We start from the raw sequence: 24,235 nt of genomic DNA on the forward strand, positions 1-24,235 counted from the left end.
ATACATGTGGAATCAGGGATCCCTCCGATTTTTCTAAAAAATCTTAAATTTAATGCCGATTACATAATGAAATTAATGCAAAGTCAAATGAAAATCTTCATAAGCAAATGATGGATTTCGCATTCCGAAGGAATTTATCGCCGTTTAAAATGGTATGAAATAGCAAATGCACACGGATCTAAACCTTGGTACAACTTCTCTTGATAATTGGAAAGGTAGGTTTATGAATGTATTGCGTTGGTTGATGATTCATTGTATCTCAAGTTCTTAAATAGGGCTCGAACCTCTCCAAGCATATTGGTCTATAAGCAGCTCAATCACACTTTGTTTGTAACCAATTATTTTAATAGTAATCTTTCTGTAAATCAAATAGATACTTTGTTTAAAGCAAGAACTGAGATGCTAAATCTGAATTACAAACCTCACAGAAATGATAATCCCAGGTGTAACCTCTGCAATCGAAATGAAATCGAAGATGTCAACCACTTTTTAGCCGTTTGTCCAATTCTACAAGAACTCCAAAGACTTCATTTTTTAAAAAGCTTTCTCAATCACCAGGAAACGAAACAAATTTTAAACGGAGAGTGGGGTTGGAAGGACCTTTACAATTTTATTGATCATGAAACAGTTTTGATTACCGAAACAGTTTTTTAGAGTAATTTTAATTTTTTAAATATATGTATATTTATGTATCATTATCTAAGATGTAACGAGGTAATATATATTATAAACTTGGATATTATGTTTTTTAAATTCAATTTATTTATTCAATTGTCTACATAATCTATTTATAATCTATTATAATAAGATGAAATTTGATTTGGTGAATACCGAGATTACTGAGTGGTAAAATGGCAATGATAATGCTAAGATCCTCAATAGCAATCAATGCTTCATTGTACATCATAGCGTCACTGAATACTATCGTAAGATCGTTGCACCTTGTACGATGTTGATGAAATTAAACCATAGCACTTAGGAATATAAAAAATAGATAAAAACCTATTCTCAGACCTACAGAAGGTATATGCAAAATTTCATTGAAATTGGTTAAGTCGTTTTGGAGGACTATGGCAACTACCACTGTGACAGGAAAGTTGTATATATTAGATTTTTTGTACTACAAATTGTCAAATTCCATTTAAAGATGAATACGATGTCGATGGATTCAAAAAACCTCCACAAAATCTTTAGACATCTTTAAATTGAGATGGATAAACCCTAAAATTTTAAAAATACAAACTAAATCAGCTTATGTCCATGGCCTTGACAAATATAATTTGCGTCTTCATTTCCAAAGCAGTTCATTTATTTTTACTTGATTAATTAAGGAACTAACGAGTGTTTCATTTTGTAGTTTTAAAAATATAGGGAATTCGACATCTGTCAAACTAAGTTGTTAAACCAATTTTTTGTTCAGTTGAAAGTCTGACATTTACGAAAATAGATCGCTAAGCTTAGCACTACTAAAAAAATGGTGATTTTGCTTCAGCCACATAACGTGCTTTAAGAGGAGATTATGGTTTACAAAATGGTCCAACTACTCAAGCAATTGGCAAAATTGTGAAGAAATTTGAAGAGACTGGATTGATTGCAGATATTGTAAGGCCTGTGCATCATCGTTTCGCTCGTTCCACTGAAAGAATTTCTGCTGGTAAGTGAAAGTATTGCTGAAGTCCCGAATGTGTCGATTCCTCGTCGTTCTCAGGAATTAGGACTGTTTTACGACACATTATGTCATATTTTGCATTTGAATCTAAATTTACATCTATATAACGTCCAGCTCAAATAATAGCTGACCATTTACAACGTCGTAGATACGTCGAATGGGTGTTTGAATAACAGGGGGTGGAAGGCGATTTTTCGATCAAAAATTTCATCAGCGACGAAGCACATTTCTCACTTAGTGGGTATGTTAGTAAACGAAGTTGTCATATTCGGGGGTCTGACAATCCTCAAGTAATTGAAGAGACGCCAAAATATCCAAAAAAAAAAGTCACTGTGGCTGGACCTTACTTCTTCGAAGACGACAATGGAACGACTGTTACCGTCAATTGGGAGCGTTATGGTCATATGATAACCGACTTTTTTTGCCCGCTATTGAAGAATATGACGTAGAGAATGTGTGGTTTCAACAAGACGGTGCCACATGCCACACAACACGAGCGAATACGGCTTTTTTGCAAGAGACATTTTCTGACATTTCCTCATCGTGGCGTTTATGCATATAAACCTTTAATTCTTGAGCACTTAAAAACCAATATTCGTCAAGTTATGACTGAGATACCACCCAATATGTGTCAAAAAGTGGTAATTTAAATGATGTTGTTCTTCAGACATAATGTCAACGCTCAAACTTTAGAATACAAAGAAAATATTTTGTATTTGTTTTTTTTTTTACGTTTACTTTTGAAAATGGATAAACCTGTATGGATATGGTAAGTATTGCATAAGTAAAAAAAAATTCGAAATTGAGATTTTAATCAAACATGAAAAAAGTGGGTCCCTCGATTCCGTTTGTCTTACTATGCATCTCTCCTCGGCCTTACATTTCGGACCATTGGGCCAGTTAATATCAGAGCCGGCAAACGGCTCTAATGCCATACTTGTAAGTTTTTATTTTCTATTGTAAATTATTATGATTTTTCTAAGACTAAAAATATGAGTAATTTATTTTGCAAAAATCGAAAATTCAAATTTTCTCAGAAACGAAACGATAAATTTGTTTTTAATTTACTGTAATTTTGTTTTTTTTTTTTTAACTTGGCTTCTTTTAATAAAAAAAGTACTTTTGTTTTGCTCCAGAAGAGAGCCACGCGAAGAACTTTTATTTTTTTCAGTTTCTCAAGAACTCATCAAACGATTTCCATAATTTTGACTGTGTTTTTTTTTTTGGAAAATCTATGAATAGTATAGTAGGATTTTACACGAATTACAAAAACAATATTCGCAGTATGAATAGGTACTACGTTAAAAGTTAAAGTAAAGGGTGATTTTTTTGAGGTTAGGATTTTCATGTATTAGTATTTGACAGATCACGCGGGATTTCAGACATTGTGTCAAAGAGAAAGATGCTCAGTATGCTTTGACATTTCATCATGAATAGACTTACTAACGAGCAACCCTTGCAAATCATTGAATTTTATTACCAAAATCAGTGTTCGGTTCGAAATGTGTTTCGCGCTTTACGTCCGATTTATGGTCTACATAATCGACCAAGTGAGCAAACAATTAATGCGATTGTGACCAAGTTTCGCACTCAGTTTACTTTATTGGACATTAAACCAACCACACGAATGCGTACAGTGAGTACAGAAGAGAATATTGCGTCTGTTTCTGAGATTGTTGCTGAAGACCGTGAAATGTCGATTCGTCGCCGTTCGCAGTAATTGGGTTTGTATTATTCGACCACATGGAAGATTTTACGCAAAGATCTTGGTGTAAAACCGTATAAAATACAGCTCGTGCAAGAACTGAAGCCGAACGATCTGCCACAACGTCGAATTTTCAGTGAATGGGCCCTAGAAAAGTTGGCAGAAAATCCGCTTTTTTATCGACAAATTTTGTTCAGCGATGAGGCTCATTTCTAGTTGAATGGCTACGTAAATAAGCAAAATTGCCGCATTTAGAGTGAAGAGCAACCAGAAGCCGTTCAAGAACTGCCCATGCATCCCGAAAAATGCACTGTTTGGTGTGGTTTGTACGCTGGTGGAATCATTGGACCGTATTTTTTCAAAGATGCTGTTGGACGCAACGTTACGGTGAATGGCGATCGCTATCGTTCAATGCTAACAAACTTTTTGTTGCCAAAAATGGAAGAACTGAACTTGGTTGACATGTGGTTTCAACAAGATGGCGCTACATGCCACACAGCTCGCGATTCTATAGCCATTTTGAGGGAAAACTTCGGAGAACAATTCATCTCAAGGAATGGACCGGTAAGTTGGCCACCAAGATCATGCGATTTGACGCCTTAAGACTATTTTTTGTGGGGCTACGTCAAGTCTAAAGTCTACACAAATAAGCCAGCAACTATTCCAGCTTTGGAAGACAACATTTCCGAAGAAATTCGGGCTATTCCTGCCGAAATGCTCGAAAAAGTTACCCAAAATTGGACTTTCCGAATGGACCACCTAAGACGCAGCCGCGGTCAACATTTAAATGAAATTTTAAGATTTTGCAAATTTTATGCGTTTTTTTTTTTTTTAAAAGTTCTCAAGCTCTTAAAAAATCACCGTTTACTTTGCAAAATAACAAAAGTTGTCACTTATCAGAAAAGAATTCTGCAAATTTGTGTTTTGTGAAACGTATTTTTCAAATAGGAAAACATTTCAATTCAATAATTTTCTCGTTGTAGCTTTGCATTTGGTGAAACGTTATTTGGAAGCTAAAAGTACGAAGTTGCGAAGTTGCAAAGTGAAAAGATTACTTTTTCCATGCAACCACTAAGGTGGTTAATAATAACTTTGATGAAGCATGAAAAAAAGTTTGATTGCTTTAAATTGCAATTAAAAAATTCAGTAATTTATTTCCAGAATTTTAAATTTCAAAATTTGCTTACAACAAAATGAAATCAAGGAATTATGGCTGCAAATTTTTTGAAATTAATACTTTTTCGATTTATTCACGTTTCCTCAAAAGTGAACTCATCTCGGACAAAAATTGAATTGATGGGTTTTGAAGAAAATATAAACGATATTCAGATTAAAGCTTAAGAATTAAGGTAAGCTTATGATGGTTTTCTTACATGTTTAGAAAGCAGTAACAAAAAAACTATAGACTAAATTTTACATATTGTTATCAACTTATGTTCATAAAATTATACACCTTTGTTCCCTTTCAATAGATATGTTATACATATTTTAGGTTCTTTTGAGAACCAACCGCAGCATTGTTAAGGTCTCATTAGCTTCCTGTATGCCCATAACTAGATAAACCTAATAACAATTATATTTAGTCTACAAATTACATTAAACCCTTAATTTACCTTGAAGTGTTTTACTTGCCTCTCATAAGGCTCCTTGTAGCTTCCTTCCTCCTCTTCCCCTGCTAAATTGCAGGACCAATATATTTTTAAACAAAATAATGTCATTTTCCTACCTCTCTTTGGATGGATTACTTCACCAACTAATCGGATATAGACATTGGTTTCTTGGATGAAAGACATCTTTGTACGGTAATTGATATAATCATTGTCTTGGAAAAGGGTTAATTTTTAATCCCACTTATAGACACCATAAGAATTGTGTCAATTCTTTCTGGAAGATAAATTTAATGACTCTTTCGACCTTTCTTTGAACTTGTGTAATATAAAATATCAACAAGGATCTTATTCCACTTGAAGGTTTGTGATAATGTGACACTTTTAGTACTTCAAGCTAAAAGAGTAAAAGGCACTTAAACGACGATACCTTGTGAAACTTAAATAGAAAAAAAGTGAAAGTATCTGTATACAATTCAAAACCATACGACCATTTCAAAGGAATACTTGGAACGCCCTAACTGCCCGAAGCATTGCATTTGGTTTTGGGCTTCATCAAATTAGCTTATCAAAGCATGCACTCAGCCCTACACTCGTTACATACTTACAAACAAACATCCATCCACACATTCTCCCTTTTTCCAATGAATTCTAAAACTAACAACACTTTTCATTCCCTTTTCAAATGTTTTCAAGCATCGCAGCGGCTCGGTGGCGGCAGGCTGTAGCCAGAGCCGCGTGTTGGTATTTGAAGCTGGAATCGATTCTGATTCCGCAGAGAAGATCCTTTGCTCTCTGTTTCTGTGCTGATGACTGCTGCACGCACATTTATCAAAAACTAAGTCCTCTTTCAGTGACATCGAACAAGGGACACTATCAAAACGCTGCGCTGCACAAGCTGGACTGGATATAGGAGGACACAGAAATAGAACTAGAAACAGAACTAGAGAGGACACATCACTGCGCTCTGGGCTCACTGATGCAACCATGGACTTGGACATTCTGGACATTGGACACGCATTGCTTTGTAATTTTGATTCACAGTCATCGTCGTCGTCCTCGTCGTCGTCGTTTGAGGCGTTACAAATTCGGTTAGGCAAAGATAAAAGTGTGTGATGGAGTGCATCAGTGCTGGGGATTGGGTGCAATGGGCAATGGACATGGCATCAGGAGATAGCATCACATGTATCTGTATATTCCATGGATGCCAACTGTTTCAATCTTTGAGTCAATCATTTGTGTAAAAGGGAAAATTTGCATATGGGTGGATGGGTGGATGAGACAGTGGGCGGTCGGAGGTGGTAGTTTGGTTGCATGGTTGGTGCTGCTGCTTCCGAGCTCGTGTTAGAGTTCTTTTTTTTGTCCCTTTACGAATTGGGTTAGGGTATTTCAAATCAGAAACGAACAAAATTGAGTGAAGGATGACAGAACTTCAAAATTGGTTAACAGAAAAATACGCAGAGTTTTTGGGGGGATTCTTCTTCTGTTTTTTTGTTTTTCTGTCGTTTGTTTCCACAAGGGAAAGGGACAGAGTGATTTATGTGCATAGAACAAAAGAAGACTTTATCTTCAATTTGCAGAATGTACTGTATACATGTACATTATGGGAACACGATAAGGGACGGAATTCTGATGAAAAGATTTGTTTTTATCTTCCCACACATCACCAAAAAAAAAACACAATTTGAGTTCATAAAATAAAAAAAAAAAACAAAGAAGAAAACTTTTCAAAAGTTGACTCTGGGGTTATGAATTTTTATAACTTGTTCTTATATGTTTGTATATGGAACATCAAGAAGCTTAAAATTGTATCTACATGCAAAAAGATAACATTTACATTTCGGACGGTACAAAAAATACAGCTCAATGAATTTAATACTAAACCTTTTTTAAGGTTTAGGGAGAAAAATATGGTTTTCTATTGGAATTGTTCAACCACATATCGTCGTCTGTCACTGCTCGTTCTATGAAAAACTCTCTTTTAGGTATCATCTTGAATTTTCGAAATATTCGTATTTTTAATTTGTTTTAAATTAGAGTGGTATGGAGCTTAGATTATATTCTCAGAATTGAAACTGTTTTTCATATTTGTAAAAATCAAGACTTAATTCAACGAAGACTTTAAATTCAATTGCACCTTGTTTTCCCAATTGCACCTTGTTTTCCCCACTTTTTTATCGAAATCAAACCAACTTTTTAAATCAGTAGGTACTTTTGTGTTTGTCGAAAAAATCAAAAATTTACGAAGAAATCCAGTCTTCCGTCACTGGACTAAAAAACCTTATGATTTATGTGCCTTTTACAATTGTTGTTATATAACCTTATAAAGCGAATAACTTGACGTTCAACATATTTGTTCAATATTTATGAATTTTTCAAATTTTTTCGTTTTCCAATTTTATTAGTTGAAAATCTTTATTTTGTATTTAAAAAAAAGGCAATTTATTCGAGCTTAGTAAAATAACTTAACACTTTTTAAAACTGGCATTGGCACATTTAAAAATTCGAAATCAAGATCAACGATAATTATCGATTATTTAAAATTGAATTTTAATTTTTAAATAAAATTATAAAATCTCATTTTTTGAGATTGATATGCCGACAAAATTCAAATAATTATTACAAAACAGTGTTTAATATTCTTCATTCAAGTAAATTTTAAAAGGCAGAAAGTTACTGTGCAATTTTTTAAATTTCATTAAAATTAAAAAAAAAACAGGACCTAAGAGACTGTCTTGAGGGATTCAAGAATTTGTAAGAAAAAAATCAGAAATTAAAATTCAATACTCATAATTAGCTGAGCTTCAATCTTTTTACAGATAAAAATTTAAATATGATGCCAAAAATACAATTCAATGACATTTTTTGAGTTTTATAATATAATTAAGATCTGCAAATACCAGAAATATTTCTTTTCCAATCTGTCTTCCTTCGCTGAATAGGGCTATAATGGATAAGCTCATCTCTATTATCATGACAACTTATGATGGTTCTAAATGTCATGTAGGCTGTTGGAGGAGTTTGAAGTTTAAAGTGAGGACAGTCAGGGTTACATGCTGTCACCAATTCCTTTTTTTATTTGGGTTCAGTGATTTGCTGCAAGCGGTTTTGAAAGAAAACGGAGTCTGACAACATACTTAAAACTTCTTGATTATACATGCGATGTTTGCTTGATATTGCACTGCATAATAGATCAAATGGCAAGAAGGTTGGAGAGAGAAGCAGAAATTGTAGGGCTGAAAATTAACCTTGACAAAACTAAAATGGGCAGCATCGGAACCTCTCATCATCAGTGGAAAAAGTAGAGTTTTCAGCAACTTGGAAGGATGGTTTTTACTGAAGGCGGAACCACAAGACATCGCGAGCCGTATTGTTGTCCAATGTTTGGTGGAAGAACTCTCTCAGCTTGAAGAATAAGCTACAATTGTTCCTCAATCGCCGAATCAGTACTTTTGTACTGATTGCAATAGATGGAAAATAACAGAAATTACTACCAGAAAACTGCAGATCTTCATTAATAAGTGTCTACGAAACAACTAACGGGTTTCTGGTCTAATCGCATATCCAATGAGAAACTGTATACGATAACTAGCCAGGAACCCAAAGTGGCATGGATGGGACACACCTTCGAAAAGGTAATTATTGCATTGAAGGACAGGCAGTGGTATCTACTCTCTCGAGAAAGCATACGAATCAATAGACAAAGAAAGCACGTGGAGAAAAACATTCAAGTATTAACCGTCTAAATTGAGGAAGACCTTGATGTAGCTCAAACGAATCGCCGGAAACCGTACACGAAGCAAGGGCTGATCCAGATTTTTAATCAGGGGGGCGTCACGCGCTAAACATATACACAAAACTTTAATTACCGCTTAAAAATGCCATACAAAAAATAGTGTCGTTTTCGATCATCAAAAATTATTATCAATTTGAAAATTTTACCATGCATCGACAAGAGCTTTTATTGAAAGACAAGATTACTGAAATCTTTTGATTAAGTTCTGAGACAATTTGAAAACAAAATAACGGCTTTATGAGGGGTAGCCTTCTGGAGCAATTCCAAAATATATTTTTCTTGTAGAAAAAAGCCGAAATAGGAAAATAATAGAGAAAGTTTTAAAAAAATCTATCGGTTCATTTCTGAAAAAAATCGAATTTTCGACTTTACACCACCAACATTTTTATGGGGACTGCCGTTTTTTTTAGTTTAAAAAAAAAGGAAAAAAAAACGCCTCAGGTTCAATCGGCACAGTGGTTTAGGCTTTATGGGCCAGGACAGACAGACAGGCGGATGGAATGGGGGACCCACTTTTTTTAACTTTTCTACCATTGTTATGTCATGTTTGATTCGAATTCTGAAGATCTTTTATTCAAAGTTTCTTAAAAACTTAAGTATATGCTCTTTTTCTTGGAAATTTATGAAAATAATTCAAAGCATTACTTAAGTTACACAAATTTTAAATGTTTTTGACAGCAAACCAATTTTTGGTGAATGTCGTTAAGTTACTAACAAATCTTTAGATGAAATCTTTACTTATAGAACTTAACTGGATAAGCTTTATGTCTCATATGACTTCCCCCCCCCCCCTGGATCGTTCATTGCTCAAAGTTTTACGAATTTTTACTAAGTTTTTGGAATAGGGCTGAATGTCTTATGTTCTTGGTCCAGACTTCAGTTAAAAGCGCTAATTTTTGCAATAAAGTAAAATACAAATTTTGTTTTCTTATACAACAAATAAATAATTCAAAATATAATAGGGGTCAAATCCATTAACAAAATACGACTAGTTTTTAATTGAAGAGAATTCGTAAAAAAAATGCAAACAAATATACCCCAGGAGGGGTCATGACACCTACGGCCCCACCTCTGGATCCATCATTGACACGAAGGTGCGTAAGAGTGGTTGAGGCCCTAACACCCACGGGCCTGAGGATCTAAGTAAGTCATATCGTATCAAAACTAGCTTGGAAACTTGAAAAAAAAATACAATTTTGGGAACTTCTTCAAAACTTTTTAGGTTTATTGTTCTTGCTTTCAATACTTAGAAATTATCATATTATGTTACAGTTGCATTTTTTGATCACTATATTTTGGTCCTCCCTTAAATTTTGTTTAGAATTCTTCTACCAAGTATTTTAACATATTTAAAATATTTTGAAACAAGAAAATACGAATTTTTCTCCAACAAAACTGCTTAAAGAAATTTGTGTATGAGTCTTATTACCAACAAATTTAAATGGAGTCATTATGAAGCAAACTGTCTCACAACGACTTAACGATTTCATGTAGAAAATTCGAATTTTTTAATTAATACATATTTTAAAAAATCAAAAAAAAAAATTGATATTTATTTTTCACTCCAAACTAAGACATTTTGGATATTTTGAAAATGTTAAGGAAAATATATTCAGAAAAATATTTTATAATTTGCTGATATTATTTTGATTTTTTTCAAATTAAAATTTTTGTTATTTTATGAACAGGAAATATTTTATGATTATAAAAAACTTACGGAACAAGTAATAGAAAGCATCAAATTCTAGGACTTACCTAAAAGTAAAAGAGAAACAAAGTGTTAGTTTTAAGTTTATTAATACAATTCAATTGAAAATTTTCTTCGATTTCAAATAAATGATTTTATATTTCATCTCATATAGTAATCAAAGTGTATGTTTATTGATTAAACTTTCTCATATTTAACTAAGACGAATGTTGTTGATGTTAATTTATTGATTATAAACAAAATGGAACAGAATTAATACTTACAATTAATATTCAGAGCAATTAAAGTTATTTTAAAAGTCGGAATAAAAATCTCGTTTAAGAGACGAATATTAAAAAGGATTAAACTAAATTAAATAAAAAATTACAAACATTTCAATTTCCTCCCAAAAAATAATGTTAACTGTGGAGGTAACTTATTTTATAATATTTTCAATGTCATCAGAAGCAGCCTCAGAGGGTTTTGCATATATTTTTTGGCGGTAGGTCTCGCCCAAAATAACCTATCACTCCAATAAAAAATGTTACAGCGCCAAAAATAATTGTATTAATATCATTTCGTTGTTATTTGGTCAATATTACCGCCATTTTGGAAGTTAAAAATTGTTGGGGTTTTATGACATTCCAAATAAAAAGAAGCTTTCAGTCTTATTGCCCACTATATTGAAAATTTCATATCGGCCAAACTTTTTCACAGAAGAAAACACGTCAAAATATCATAACGCCCAAATAACTAATTGACATATCCTCCAAAAGATGAAATGTGTTTAAAAAATCGGGCCAAGATGTTTAGTTTATTTTGGCACTACGACATTCGAAAAAAATGTCAGATCGCCCAAAAATTTAGAACGTCAAGAAAGCGCAACAAATATGTTTGGCTTTATTTTACTTTAAGAAAGTGAAATAAGGTACATTTTCAAAGTGAAATAAACGAAATGGTTTGCAATCTCACAGTGAGTCCTCTACTGTCTCTGGGGTAGGTGCGAGGTTGTGTGTATGAAAAATTGTTTAAATCTAGATTCTGTAAATGCGAAGAAACTTAGCATACTCTCAACTTGGCAAGTACCCTAAATTCTGCAGTGAGCACAAGCAGGGGGTTCCACGTATGACCCTTCCTACAAAATTACCTGTTTATACAAAACAAAAAATCTTTTGGCCCTATTGACATTTCTAAATTTGGGCGTTACGACATTGAAAGTTGGCTTGATTCATATGACACTTTATTTGGGCTTTGTGACGTTTTCTCAGTGATATTTTTTACGAGGTTTCTCTTTTTTGGCTTAATGTCATTTTATGTATTGGTTAAAAAACGTTAGAAATCATAATCGTTTTAATCCACAAAATGAACGTATCAAAGTTCAATCCATACGTCCAATAATCCATACTGATAACTTCCCATGCCGTCTTGCTTAAAAGTTTGTAGGTTTTTGTTAAAAAAGTTGTTACTAGAATTATTCTTAAAAATTTATAAATTACCAACAAAATCTTGCACATACAGTCAAACTTCCCTATAACGAACTTCTAAACGGTGATTTTTTAAGAGCTTGAGAACTTTTTATAAAAAAAAAAAACAAACGCATAAAATAAAATCTCATCGATTCTTTATTTGAAACGTTAGATTGGTCCATGACATTTACTTTTTGAAGATAATTTCATTTAAATGTTGACCGCGGCTGCGTCTTAGGTGGTCCATTCGGAAAGTCCAATTTTGGGTAACTTTTTCGAGCATTTCGGCCGGAATAGCCCGAATTCCTTCGGAAATGTTGTCTTCCAAAGCTGGAATAGTTGCTGGCTTATTTGTGTAGACTTTAGACTTGACGTAGCCCCACAAAATAGTCTAAAGGCGTCAAATCGCATGATCTTGGTGGCCAACTTACCGGTCCATTCCTTGAGATGAATTGTTCTCCGAAGTTTTCCCTCAAAATGGCCATAGAATCGCGAGCTGTTTGGCATGTAGCGCCATCTTGTTGAAACCACATGTCAACCAAGTTCAGTTCTTCCATTTTTGGCAACAAAAAGTTTGTTAGCATTGAACGATAGCGATCGCCATTCACCGTAACGTTGCGTCCAACAGCATCTTTGAAAAAATACGGTCCAATGATTCCACCAGCGTACAAACCACACCAAACAGTGCATTTTTCGGGATGCATGGGCAGTTCTTGAACGGCTTCTGGTTGCTCTTCACTCCAAATGCGGCAATTTTGCTTATTTACGTAGCCATTCAACCATAAATGAGCCTCATCGCTGAACAAAATTTGTCGATAAAAAAGCGGATTTTCTGCCAACTAGGGCCCATTCACTGAAAATTCGACGTTGTGGCAGATCGTTCGGCTTCAGTTCTTGCACGAGCTGTATTTTATACGGTTTTACACCAAGATATTTGCGTAAAATCTTCCATGTGGTCGAATAACACAAACCCATTTGCTGCGAACGGCGACGAATCGACATTTCACGGTCTTCAGCAACACTCTCAGAAACAGACGCAATATTCTCTTCTGTACGCACTGTACGCATTCGTGTGGTTGGTTTAATGTCCAATAAAGTAAACTGAGTGCGAAACTTGGTCACAATCGCATTAATTGTTTGCTCACTTGGTCGATTATGTAGACCATAAATCGGACGTAAAGCGCGAAACACATTTCGAACCGAACACTGATTTTGGTAATAAAATTCAATGATTTGCAAGCGTTGCTCGTTAGTAAGTCTATTCATGAAATGTCAAAGCATACTGAGCATCTTTCTCTTTGACACCATGTCTGAAATCCCGCGTGATCTGTCAAATACTAATGCATGAAAATCCTAACCTCAAAAAAATCACCCTTTACATAACGAAGATCTCTCTATTACGATCTACTCGTAATTAATAGAGAGACATCTTTTTGGTAACTTTTTTGGTGTGTTTTGATCTCCTTATAACGAATTTCCATAAAGCAAATTTTTCTCTACAACGAACTAATTTTGTTGCTGGAAATCCAAATCTCATACTTTTTATTCCCCATAACGAATTTTTTCAAATAATTTTTTGTTAAAAACAACAGCATGCAGAAAAAAACCTTATAAGGGTATTTCCCCAAGATTTTAAATGCTAGCGTTCTATTTTCAGGCTTCAGTGAATATAATTGAAAATGTCTCGAAGTAGGATTTCTCTTAAGAAAAAGTTGTTGATAATTAATAAAGTTGAGAAACGATTGACTAAAAAATTAGATATTGCTATTGACGTGTTTCGAACCTATCTGGAGAAGAACGTTCCGACTAATTTATTTCAATCTCTCAATTTATTAGACGATTTGTTGAAAAAGAAAAATGGAAGAATATTATCCAAACTAAAATCACTTTAAATAAAAGTAAAAACAAAAAATGTCTGCATAACGAATTTTATATGTAACGAAATAATTTTCTGGTCCCGTGCAGATTCGCTATAGGGAAGTTTGACTGTTGTCCGATTTCAAAATCTATTTTTGTTAACGAGATTTTTAGTCGAAAACCAATTTTTAATAATTTTAACCAAATTTTTTGTAGATTTCAATTATGAAAAAACTTACTGCTGTATTTAAAAAAGAAATTAATAAATGCCGAAAAAAATATTTTCTGTAAGATAAAATAAGTTTGAAGCCAATATTTTTAATTTTTGAAAAGATTTTTGAGGGAAAGTACATTTTTAAAAAGTTTTAGTAATGTTTTTTTTAGGTTCTCTGTGAATTCGATTTTTCTCAAAACTTTACCGAATGTTGGAAACCAATATTTCTTATATTTTACTTATTTGAAGTCGATATCTCTATACTGGTACTTGACCTATGGACGACGAAAAAAGCTTTCTGAACGTACAGATATACAGACGTACGGACGATGAGACTTACAGACATCTCTCAAAAAATCTTTTATTTCGACTCTAGGGACCTCGAAACGTCGAGAAATGTCAAAATTTTCAATTCGGCAAATTCGGGAGTTTTTTATTCAAAATGTGTTTGAGCATTCTATTTGTTTTTTTGGCGATTTTTGTTTGGCTTTTTTGGCTTTGTGACCATTTTTGGACTTTATGACATTTTTGGATTTGGACGTTATGGTTTTGGGCGAAAAGACTTAGCGCCAAGTTTAATTTGCATTGTGATCAGCTTTTGTTTAAAATATAAAGTAAATTTTAATTTTGTAGTTTTCGTGTTTTTTTTTGTTTTTTTTTTATCAAAAATTTAAAAAGTGGTCGTTATAACTATATCATCGGCTTGAGATTGAAAAATAAGTATTTGCACTTCTGCATTATATCAGCATTTTTTTTTTAATTTGATCAAATGACTTTTTTTGTCACATGGCTCTCGTGTCTAAGCGAACCTTACGAGCATAATTCTCATCAGATGTTATGAAGGAATAGGATATAAAGCTCAGCCCTTAAAAAAAATCATAAAATAAACTTTTAATATTATACATCCAAAATATAATTTAAAGCCTTATGCCTTCACAACAAATAGATTTCATACACGGTGCGGCAGATATACCACAGTAAACAAATTCCAAGGTGCTTAAAGTAGCTAGGCACCAAACTAAATCGAATGGAATGTTAATTAAAGCTTTAATTAACTTTTGATTGAATGAACATATCTTAAAATCTAAAATGTTTGAAATTCTTAGTTAAAACACCAACATTTTAAATAAACCCCTCTTCCCACTCAAAGTTAATAATGAAAAGCCAAGTTTTTTTGAGTGCTAAATTTTGTATATTTGAAAAACAAATATTTAACAAATTTTCGAAAATGTCCATTCCGTCAACATTGATCCGTGCTCGCCAAACATGGTCACTCCTTAACGAACCAAAACAGGAGCAGCAGCATATGGGTAGGCAGAGTAAGCAGCATATGGCGATGCAACATATGGTGAAGCTACATATGGAGATGCAGCTACATAAGGTGAAGCGTATCCAGCGGTGTAAGCAGCAGTGTATGGCGAAGCAACCAATGGCGATGAGTAAGCCAAAGGAGCAACAATAGCTGGCTTAGCGGCGACAGCGGCAACGATAGCCAACAAGCACAAAGCGAACTACATTTTCAAAAAAAAGTAATAAAAGTAATCCTTAGTAATTGCTTGAAAAGTCGAAGAATTATCAAAGTAAACACTTACGAATTTGAACATATTGATATGGGTTGTTTTCAGGGAATTTCTGAACTGAAACTGATAGCAATTCGGAGGTATCATTTGTCTTTTATAGCCGCCCCACCGAATTAAAAAGACATAATTCGACACATGCTGAAGCTAATGTGCATATTATGCTTTATTTGATGGTGGACACAGCAACAGCAACAGTAACGAACTTGTGCTTCAAGCACGTCGCATCATTGAACCGCTCTAACATGCTAATTATTTTAACATTGCGCACACTAGGCTTTTGGAATACCAATGCGGATGGCGATTGCTACTTGAATTTATGACTTCTTTTCAAGCTTTTTGGCTTTTTTGGACTTTAATGTGTTTTTCGTTTAGTTTTATTCTTTTTTTGGAAATGGTTTTGGCTCTAAATTGCTTACAAAGAAGGAGATAGATGATGATGATGATTCTTGGTTAAAGAGGCAATTCGTAGCCTTAACGCATCATCAGAATGCGAGGGAGGATAGTATCTCAAGGTCATTTATATAATCATGAGGTTTTTTTTTTCTGTTTTTGAAAAACGAGTTCTAGATATTTTCTAACCTTGACAAATACCCAAAGATCTGAAAAAAAGAACGCAATTATTCGCATTGGGAGCACATATTAGACAATGACTGCTGCTGCTGCTGCAGCTGACATATTGCTCTTGCTGCTTCTAGATACGAGTGTGGTACTGGAACGAGTACGGGTACTGGCACTGGTACTTCTTCTTATACTTGGGATGTCAAGTTGAATGAAAACTGTGCGACGTTTTAATGGGTTTTATTGTTGAAAATGTATGGCGCATCCCTGCTGACGCCATGGAACAATCAAGAAAAGCTTAACCCCTTAGATGTGCGGAGAGAATAGCTTCTTTTTCTTCTTCTCGGGCATCTATATGTATGTTGTGTTCATTTTTTACTTTCTTTTTAATTTGCTGTATACTCTCTGGCATCACACAAGTGTTGCACATATAAGAGTCATTCGAGATATACGAGAACGAGAGTAGGAGGAATGGTACTGTGGTGTGCTGTGTGAAGTCTTGGGATTCCTTTAGTTTTAATTTTGGTTCCGCTGCTGTGCCAGCATGCTTGGAATACTTAATGCCATTCTAACATCCATACACATAGTCAGATGCAGAGCACATGTGAACTTCATTACCACACTCTTTGCCCTTCCCCATCTCATCGTTGAGTCGTTTCGTGCTACACTCCTACTGCCGCCACGCCTTATCGCACACGCCTTAAGCTGCGGTGGCATTGTTTTGTTAGAAAGAATAAGAAATCCGTTAGCAAAGACTTTTAAATGAAAACTCAATTTGGTTCAATTAAAAGTGTTCCCAGCCACATCCAAACACACGCGGGAATACGAGTACAACGAGGAAACGGCAGGCACAGGCAGATCCTTGAAACAAATCCCTAATGATGGTTTTATTATTATCTCCTTGCAAGTCAGAGATTTCCTAAAAGCATTTCAAACCCCCACAGTTGCCCATTCCATCAGCCCTCCTCCCGTCCCCACTCTAACCATTTTAAGAAGATTGAACTGAGTACCCAGTAAGTAAGTTCACATATGTAGGTATTGGGATGAGTGCTTAACAAACTTTGTTTTGGTAATTTGCAACTAATTAAAACATTTTAAGTTTAGTCTTCTTCTGTGACAACAAAAGTTGCCCAAAGATGCAAATTTTGCGTGTGCAACGTGTAGGGATTTTGACTTGGCGGAAGCAAACTTCTATCACTAACTAAAAATAAGTACGATGACTCGGAGACGTATACAGCGCACGGCCGCAAAGTTATAAGTTTCCTATTACGACGCTCAAAACTAATCCAAAAACTTAATCAACAACATGTTCAAATTCGTATAGATTGAAGATTTTTGAAACAACTCGATTCAAAGGATAACAAGAACTAAATAATATTTTTTTTCTTTCTTTCTTTATCCTTTTTTGTCTTGTGTGTTTTTGGGTGTTTGGGTGTTCGTATAAACATACTTGGTACTGTTGCTACTAAGCCTGGTGTTATCGCTCCATTAGCCTACTTCCAGATCCTAAGGCTGCATCATCGCCGTTTTCGTCAATGCTGCTTACACTGCTTCATATGCAGTGCCATATGTTGCAACTGTTTTGCCTCATGTAGCATCTACTTTAACATATCCATATTATGCAGTTTACTCTGCTTTCGCATGCATAAATCCTACACACAACTATACATATGTATGTATCTATAGGATGGAGCTCAACTTTTGGTTCGTTAAAGGAACTTTGATATGAAAATAAATTTGCTCCGGGGACAGATTTGTTGATGAAATTGCTATTTTAATATTATACAAAATATTTTTGATTTTTTTGGTCGGTCTTTCATGTAAACGGAAGGATTTTTTCGAATTTACAAAGATTACTACACATAACTCTCTACGGGAGATGGAAAAATTCATATATCATAAGAATTTATCTGCTTAAAGCAAGTTTAAAGATGCGAATTTTTGTAGGTTTATAAAAAAAAGATCTCCTATAGGTATTTGGTTTTGGTTGCGACAAAAACACTTAAATTATTCAAAACCCTTTTATTTATATTTTATGTACCTACACATTCAAGAAACATGAGAATCAACATTTGGTTTCTAAAATTAACAGAACTTGAAATTTAAGAAATTGTATTTACATGATTTTGGAAAATGTTTAGGAAAATTTCAAATTCACAGAATTTTAAAGGACGCATTTTGGAATTAACAGAGTTTTAAAGTTTCAGAATTATTAACGACTAAGTTTGGGATTATAGAATTTGTAAGCACAGAAGTGACATATGAATTGACATAATTAATGAAATACAGTCAAACTTCCCTATAGCGAATAATATTTCGTTACATAGAAAATGCGTTATAAAGGATTTTTTTTAGGTTATACTTTTATTTAAAGAAGTCAGTGATTTTAGTTTAGATAACATTCTTCCATTTTTCTTTTTCAACTCTAATAAATTGTGAGATTTAAATAAATTAATAGGTACTCTTCATTTCCAGAATGGCTCGAAATACGTCAATATGTATTTTTTTAGTTAATCGTTCCTCAACTTCATTAATTATCAACAACTTTTTCTCAAGAGAAATCCTACTTCGAGACATTTTCAATTATATTCTCTGAAGCCCGAATATAGAACGCTTGTATTTAAAATCTTGGGAAAAAAATTATTTGAAAAAAAATCGTTATTCGGAAACAAAAACGTATGAGGTTTGGATTTCAAGCGCAAAAATTTGTTCGTTGTAGAGAATAATTCGATTTATGGAAATTCGTTATGAGGAGATCAAAATACACCAAAAAAGTTACCAAAAAGATGTGTACTCAAAATCAATTCGTAATAGAGAGATCTTTGTTATGTAGAAGTTCGTTATAGGGAAGTTTGACTGTATTACATTTTACATATCAGAATTTCGTATCAATGGAACTTTAAATTCAGAGAATTTTAAATATTAAAATTTTGTACGTACAGAATTGTGTACTAACAAAATTTTGAACCTAAAAAAATGTATTTTAGAGAATTTTTTAGTTAAGAGAATTTTTAACTACCATAATTTTAATAGAATTGTGGGTAACACAATCTCAGATCAATAGAATTTTTAGTCAACAAAATTTTGAAGTATAGAAAAATAAAATTTCAAAATTTTTGATTAACATAATTTTGAATTAAAAATATTTATGAAGTTTGGAATATGATTTCAAGGAATTTTAAAGTTATGAATTATTTAAAGAAAAATTGAAGTTACAAGATTCATAAGGTGTTAAATTTTTGGTTTAAATAATTAAAAGAACCGAATTTCACATCAACAGAATTTAAAATTTTTAGATCTGGAGTTTGTATTAACAAAAATTTTAACTATAATAACTTTTGAGTTTCAGTTTTTAGTTTAGTATAGTTTAGTATGGTATTTTGAATTAACAAATTCCTCAACTTGCAGAATTTCTAATTTTAAAGTTTGATGGACAAAACTTTTGATTGACATAATTTCAGAGAAACTAAATTTTGGAGATCAGAATTTCATATTAACAAAGTTTTGGACTATCGAAATTTTAAAAATTCGAATTTTTATGCTTATAGCATTTTGAATTAACAAAATTTCCAACTACACATTGTTAAGTTTAGAGAATTTTTAATATTTGATAATCATCACTTTTAATAAAAGAATTCTGGATTTGAGAACAGAATGTAAAGTTAAGATAATGTTGAAGTTCAGAATTTCAAGTTAACAGAAGCTGGACTTCACAGAATTTTGAAATACATATTTAAATCAAAATCATTTTTATATACTGAATGTTTTGTTAAGAGAATTTAAAATTTCGAGACATTTTTACTTACTAACAGAATTTAAAGAATTTAAAATTCAAAATTTTATTAACGGAATTTTTAACCAATCAAATTTTGAATGTGGATAATATTTTTGGTTAACATAATGTCAAAACCCGAACTGCAATTCACCAGAATTTTTAATCTACAAATCTGGATTAATAGAATTTTTAAGCATAGAACTTCAAGTGAAGATAATTTTTAAATGAATAATTTTGAAGGACGGAATTTCGGATTAAGAGAATTTGGAACTACGGAAATTTAAATTGAAAGAATTTTAAAATCACATCTTTTTATAAACATAATTTTGACGTATATAATATCTTAACAACATTTTTTAAATTCTGAATGAACAAAATTTTAAGATTTGACTAAAGTAATTTAGAATAACAGACTTTTTGAATGTATTGAATTTTAGAGTTCAGAATTTAAGAATTTTTGATAAAATACGGAACATTAAATTAAAGAGAATTTAAAAGTCCACAATTTACGTATTTTCAATTTAGAGAATTTTCAAGTTCAGCTTAATTGAATTTTGTAGGTCAGTAGAATTATTAAACACAATAATTTCAATATCAAATTACATACATATAGAATTTTGAAATACAGACAACGAATGTATAATAACGTTGGAAAATAAAATTTTGGATTTCCGGATTTTTTGAGTAGGAAATTAATTCTCAATTAACATTTTTTTAAAGCAGAACTTTTAATTTCTGTTAATTCAAAAGTCTATCGCCCATGTTCGATCGAAAGCGAATTGAAATCACTTTACAATTTTACGTGAAATGAAATTGCATGTTCTTCAATTCGATCGATTTCGAAATTACTTCGAACTGTCAGAACTGAAGGATGATCCATTTTTATTTTGTTTCTGAAGTATAATTTTTGCTGTTTCGAAGATGGATGCAATATTATTGGCAATTTTAGTGAAAAAAGGAAGCAGAACTTCGATTCAAAAACTTGCTGCAACCCTCCGATTCCTAGCAGAAGGAAGCTACCAAAGATCAATTCATAGAAATAAAAAATATGATTTGAATGCGTTAAAAAATGGAACAAACCGGAATACAGAACACCCAAATTCACTTTCGCAAAGTGTATTCACAAGCAGTGAAATGCAGAACATGGGCATATATTTTAAAATGTATGCTTCTTTTTAAATTTTTAAAAAGCAAATTGTAGTTGTTATTGTTTTTTTTTTTTCAATTATATAGTATGCTTAATTTGTATGTTTTAGCTATCATCGTTTTCTGCTTTCTATTTTGATTTTAAAAGGGGGATAAAACTATGCAAATCGGCTAAATAAGAACCTAACAAGTTTTTACTATATTTAACACTTTTTCCTACAAATGTTATTATGTTAAAGAAAACTTATAAGTCGTCAAAATAAATTTTAAAATACAAATTTTTAACCATTGGAATTTAGTGTAGTTCAGAAAGGTGGTTTTGGAATCCAATTTTTTTTGAAGTATTAAAAATGTATAATTTAATAGTCGAAAATAAAAGAAATCTTCAAATCAGTTGCTTATATTTTTTTTATTTCGTTAATAGTTTATGCCAATATCATATCCTCTTTTCTTCAAACTTAAGTCACTTCATGATTCTTAACGAACGTAGTATGAAGCAGCAGCGTATGGGTAGGCAGAGTAGGCGGCATATGGAGAAGCGACATAAGGTGAAGCTGCAGCTACATAAGGTGAAGCGTATCCAGCAGTATAGGCAGCGGTATAGGGTGATGCAACCAATGGCGATGAGTAAGCCAAAGGAGCAACAATAGCTGGCTTAGCAGCAACAGCGGCAACAATGGCCAAGAAGCACAGAGCAATCTGTATAATTTATGAAAATATATTATTATTTATTATAAGAACGAAAGAAATCCTATTGAATTTCTTTCTTTGTTGATTTAACTTACAAATTTGAACATCTTTGAGTGTTTAGTTAGAAGATTTCAGCTGAATTCTAAAATGAAACTGATAATGATTTGTTTATTTCCAACTCTTTATATAGTGTTAAATAAAGTAAAGTCTCCACCAACGCCTACTTAATTGAACTGTAATACAATTTTATCCTTGGTGTGGTTAGTACGTGATAAATTTAAATTATATCTTCGGGCCTTTTAAGCATAAGCAAAGCTTGTTTGTAGTGAAGTTGAAGAGATACAAATTGTAAGAAAAATCAAAATTGTATTCATACTTCTTGCATTATTTTTCTTTGAATTTATAGTCAAAATTTTGAATACTAAAAAATACTTTGCACTAAGAAAAACCATTCAAAAATTCTGCACTAACAATAATTTTGTATTCAGCAATAGCAACGAAACAATTACGTGCAAATGAATAAGCGATTGATTTATACCTTTTCATACTAAAATTTCAACCTGCGATTTTAACTATAAATAGTTTAAACTTATCACAAATTATTATCAGTTTCATTTGTGAATTCAGCTGAAATAACTTCACCAAAAAAAAAACACTCAATATGTTCAAATTCGTAAGTTTTTAAAAAAATATTTAAAAAAAGGACCTTTTTTTAAAGTTTTGTATTTTTTAATAGTTCGCTTTGTGCTTGTTGGCTATTGTTGCCGCTGTCGCTGCTAAGCCAGCTATTGTTGCTCCTTTGGCTTACTCATCTCCATTGGTAGCATCTCCCTACACTGCTGCTTACACCGCTGGATACGCTTCACCCTATGTAGCTGCAGCTTCACCTTATGTTGCTTCTCCATATGCCGCCTACTCTGCCTACCCATACGCTGCTGCTTCATACTATGTTCGTTAAGAATCATGAAGTGACTGAAGTTTGAAATCAAAGAGGATATGATATTGGCTTAAACTGAACAATTTACGAAATAAAAAACAACTTTTTAAAAAACGATATAAATAATTTGTTTATTATTGATTATCAAGAGAAGGAAGATTTGTAATTCTTCCAAAAACAAACGTTTCTAAAATCGAAGCTCTTCTACTTTCGTTAAAAATAAGGGCGTTCTTTTGAAAATGATCGAAATATAATGGATTTTGGTTTATAGACTTTTGAAATAAAAATACAAATATGATTTGAAAACAAAAACGAATAATTAATATCCTTTATTTTTGATGTTGACTTGGTTTTGCTTCTTTGCTTATTGAATTTGAAAAAACATTTATAAGAACATTTCAAAAAATAGTAAAAAAATCTAAAAAAAATTTAAGTTGGTTAGTCATGGTGTCAGAATTTTACATCTAGCTGCAGTTAAAGTTTTTTATGTTTTTTTGAAAAATCTATCAATAGTATAGTAGGAATTTACACGAATAACAAAAACAATATCCGCAGTATGAATACTACCGAGAAAAATTCAGGTAGAATCCTACTACGGATGGGTTTTTGACATTTGTATGAGTCCTGAATGGATCTTATGTGATTTCGTTCGTTGTTGGTACGATTCATATTGCATTTGGATCTCAATGGCTATGTTTGTTGAGTAGTTGTGCATTTGGAATCATGTGTTTTCCATTTGGGGAAAAAATCAATCTGTTACTGTTGATATTATTTAGTTTTGTTAATAAAAATGGACTAACTTGGCTTATTTTGCAAGAGAAAACAATAGAAAAGATAATTAAGTTTTGCTATCTTTACACCAAAGGTTTATTTCACAAGAAGATTTAAAAATGATTAAGTTTGACAGCACATTTTAAAATGAAAATGGTGTTTCAATGTTTCTTATGAAGTGGAAGTGAGATAGTTTGATTCGTGTTAAACAATGAACAACTGAATAGTTCAGCACCATATAAGAATATACTACTGTATATTTTTTTTTTCTAATTTGATTAAAACAAAACTATATTTTTTGTACACAAACATGCAAGTAAACAGATCATATTGCATTATCTGTAAAACCAACTCCTCTACACAGATTTTTCTTCTCAAATTTTGACTCGACTCCGACCCCCAAGCGGAATCGAGTCGAATCAAGCTCATTTTAACTTGAGCTTCAAGGTCGCTTCAACACCACACGTTAACATAGTAGTCTACGAACAAACCCCTTCTTGAAGTTATTATTTTATGTCAAAGTGGCAATTGTTAAATGAACTTTTTTTATAGAATCTAAATTTCCAGATGTTTTCTAACCATTTCTTCTTGAAAATTGTCCATTTTTGTGTGTGTTTTTTTTTTTTAAATATTATTTTTATATGTCTTCTTTCAGTTGTACCAATTTTTAAATACAAACTATTTTTTGGGATTTTTCTACTATACTAGTTATAATATAATAAGTAATAGACTATTTAATTTCCTTCAAGAAATGAGTGATTAAAAAAGTTGTAAAAG

The 24,235-nt window shown here is 32.5% G+C and overlaps 3 protein-coding genes across 3 annotated transcripts; 1 reads left to right on the forward strand and 2 right to left on the reverse strand.

Moving 5' to 3' along the window:
• Positions 1-15,208: 15,208 nt before the first annotated feature.
• On the reverse strand, positions 15,209-15,752 carry LOC129948100 (uncharacterized). The gene is made up of 2 exons (XM_056058932.1): positions 15,594-15,752; positions 15,209-15,512 (listed from the first exon to the last, which is right to left on the reverse strand). Exons 1-2 carry the CDS (start codon positions 15,666-15,668, stop codon positions 15,279-15,281), a joined length of 309 nt encoding a protein of 102 aa, XP_055914907.1. The 5' UTR covers positions 15,669-15,752; the 3' UTR covers positions 15,209-15,278.
• A 5,754-nt stretch (positions 15,753-21,506) lies between these two features.
• On the reverse strand, positions 21,507-21,991 carry LOC129948104 (cuticle protein 5.1-like). Its single transcript, XM_056058935.1, has 2 exons — positions 21,846-21,991; positions 21,507-21,759 (listed from the first exon to the last, which is right to left on the reverse strand). Exons 1-2 carry the CDS (start codon positions 21,855-21,857, stop codon positions 21,538-21,540), a joined length of 234 nt encoding a protein of 77 aa, XP_055914910.1. The 5' UTR covers positions 21,858-21,991; the 3' UTR covers positions 21,507-21,537.
• Positions 21,992-22,294: 303 nt separating this feature from the next.
• LOC129948102 (cuticle protein 5.1-like) lies at positions 22,295-22,781 on the forward strand. The gene is made up of 2 exons (XM_056058934.1): positions 22,295-22,423; positions 22,487-22,781. The coding sequence occupies exons 1-2, from the start codon at positions 22,412-22,414 to the stop codon at positions 22,706-22,708; spliced, it is 234 nt and encodes a 77-aa protein (XP_055914909.1). The 5' UTR covers positions 22,295-22,411; the 3' UTR covers positions 22,709-22,781.
• The last annotated feature ends 1,454 nt before the right edge of the window (positions 22,782-24,235 follow it).

Source organism: Eupeodes corollae, chromosome 2, assembly GCF_945859685.1.
Source record: "Eupeodes corollae chromosome 2, idEupCoro1.1, whole genome shotgun sequence".
Taxonomy (NCBI): Eukaryota; Metazoa; Arthropoda; class Insecta; order Diptera; family Syrphidae; genus Eupeodes; species Eupeodes corollae.

Coding starts and splice junctions, on each gene's coding strand:
- LOC129948100 (XM_056058932.1), bottom strand. CDS start 15,668: ATGATACCTCCGAATTGCTATCAGTTTCAGTTCAGAAATTCCCTGAAA. Junction 15,513..15,593: donor ATATCAATATGTTCAAATTC/GTAAGTGTTTAC, acceptor TTGAAAATGTAG/TTCGCTTTGTGCTTGTTGGC.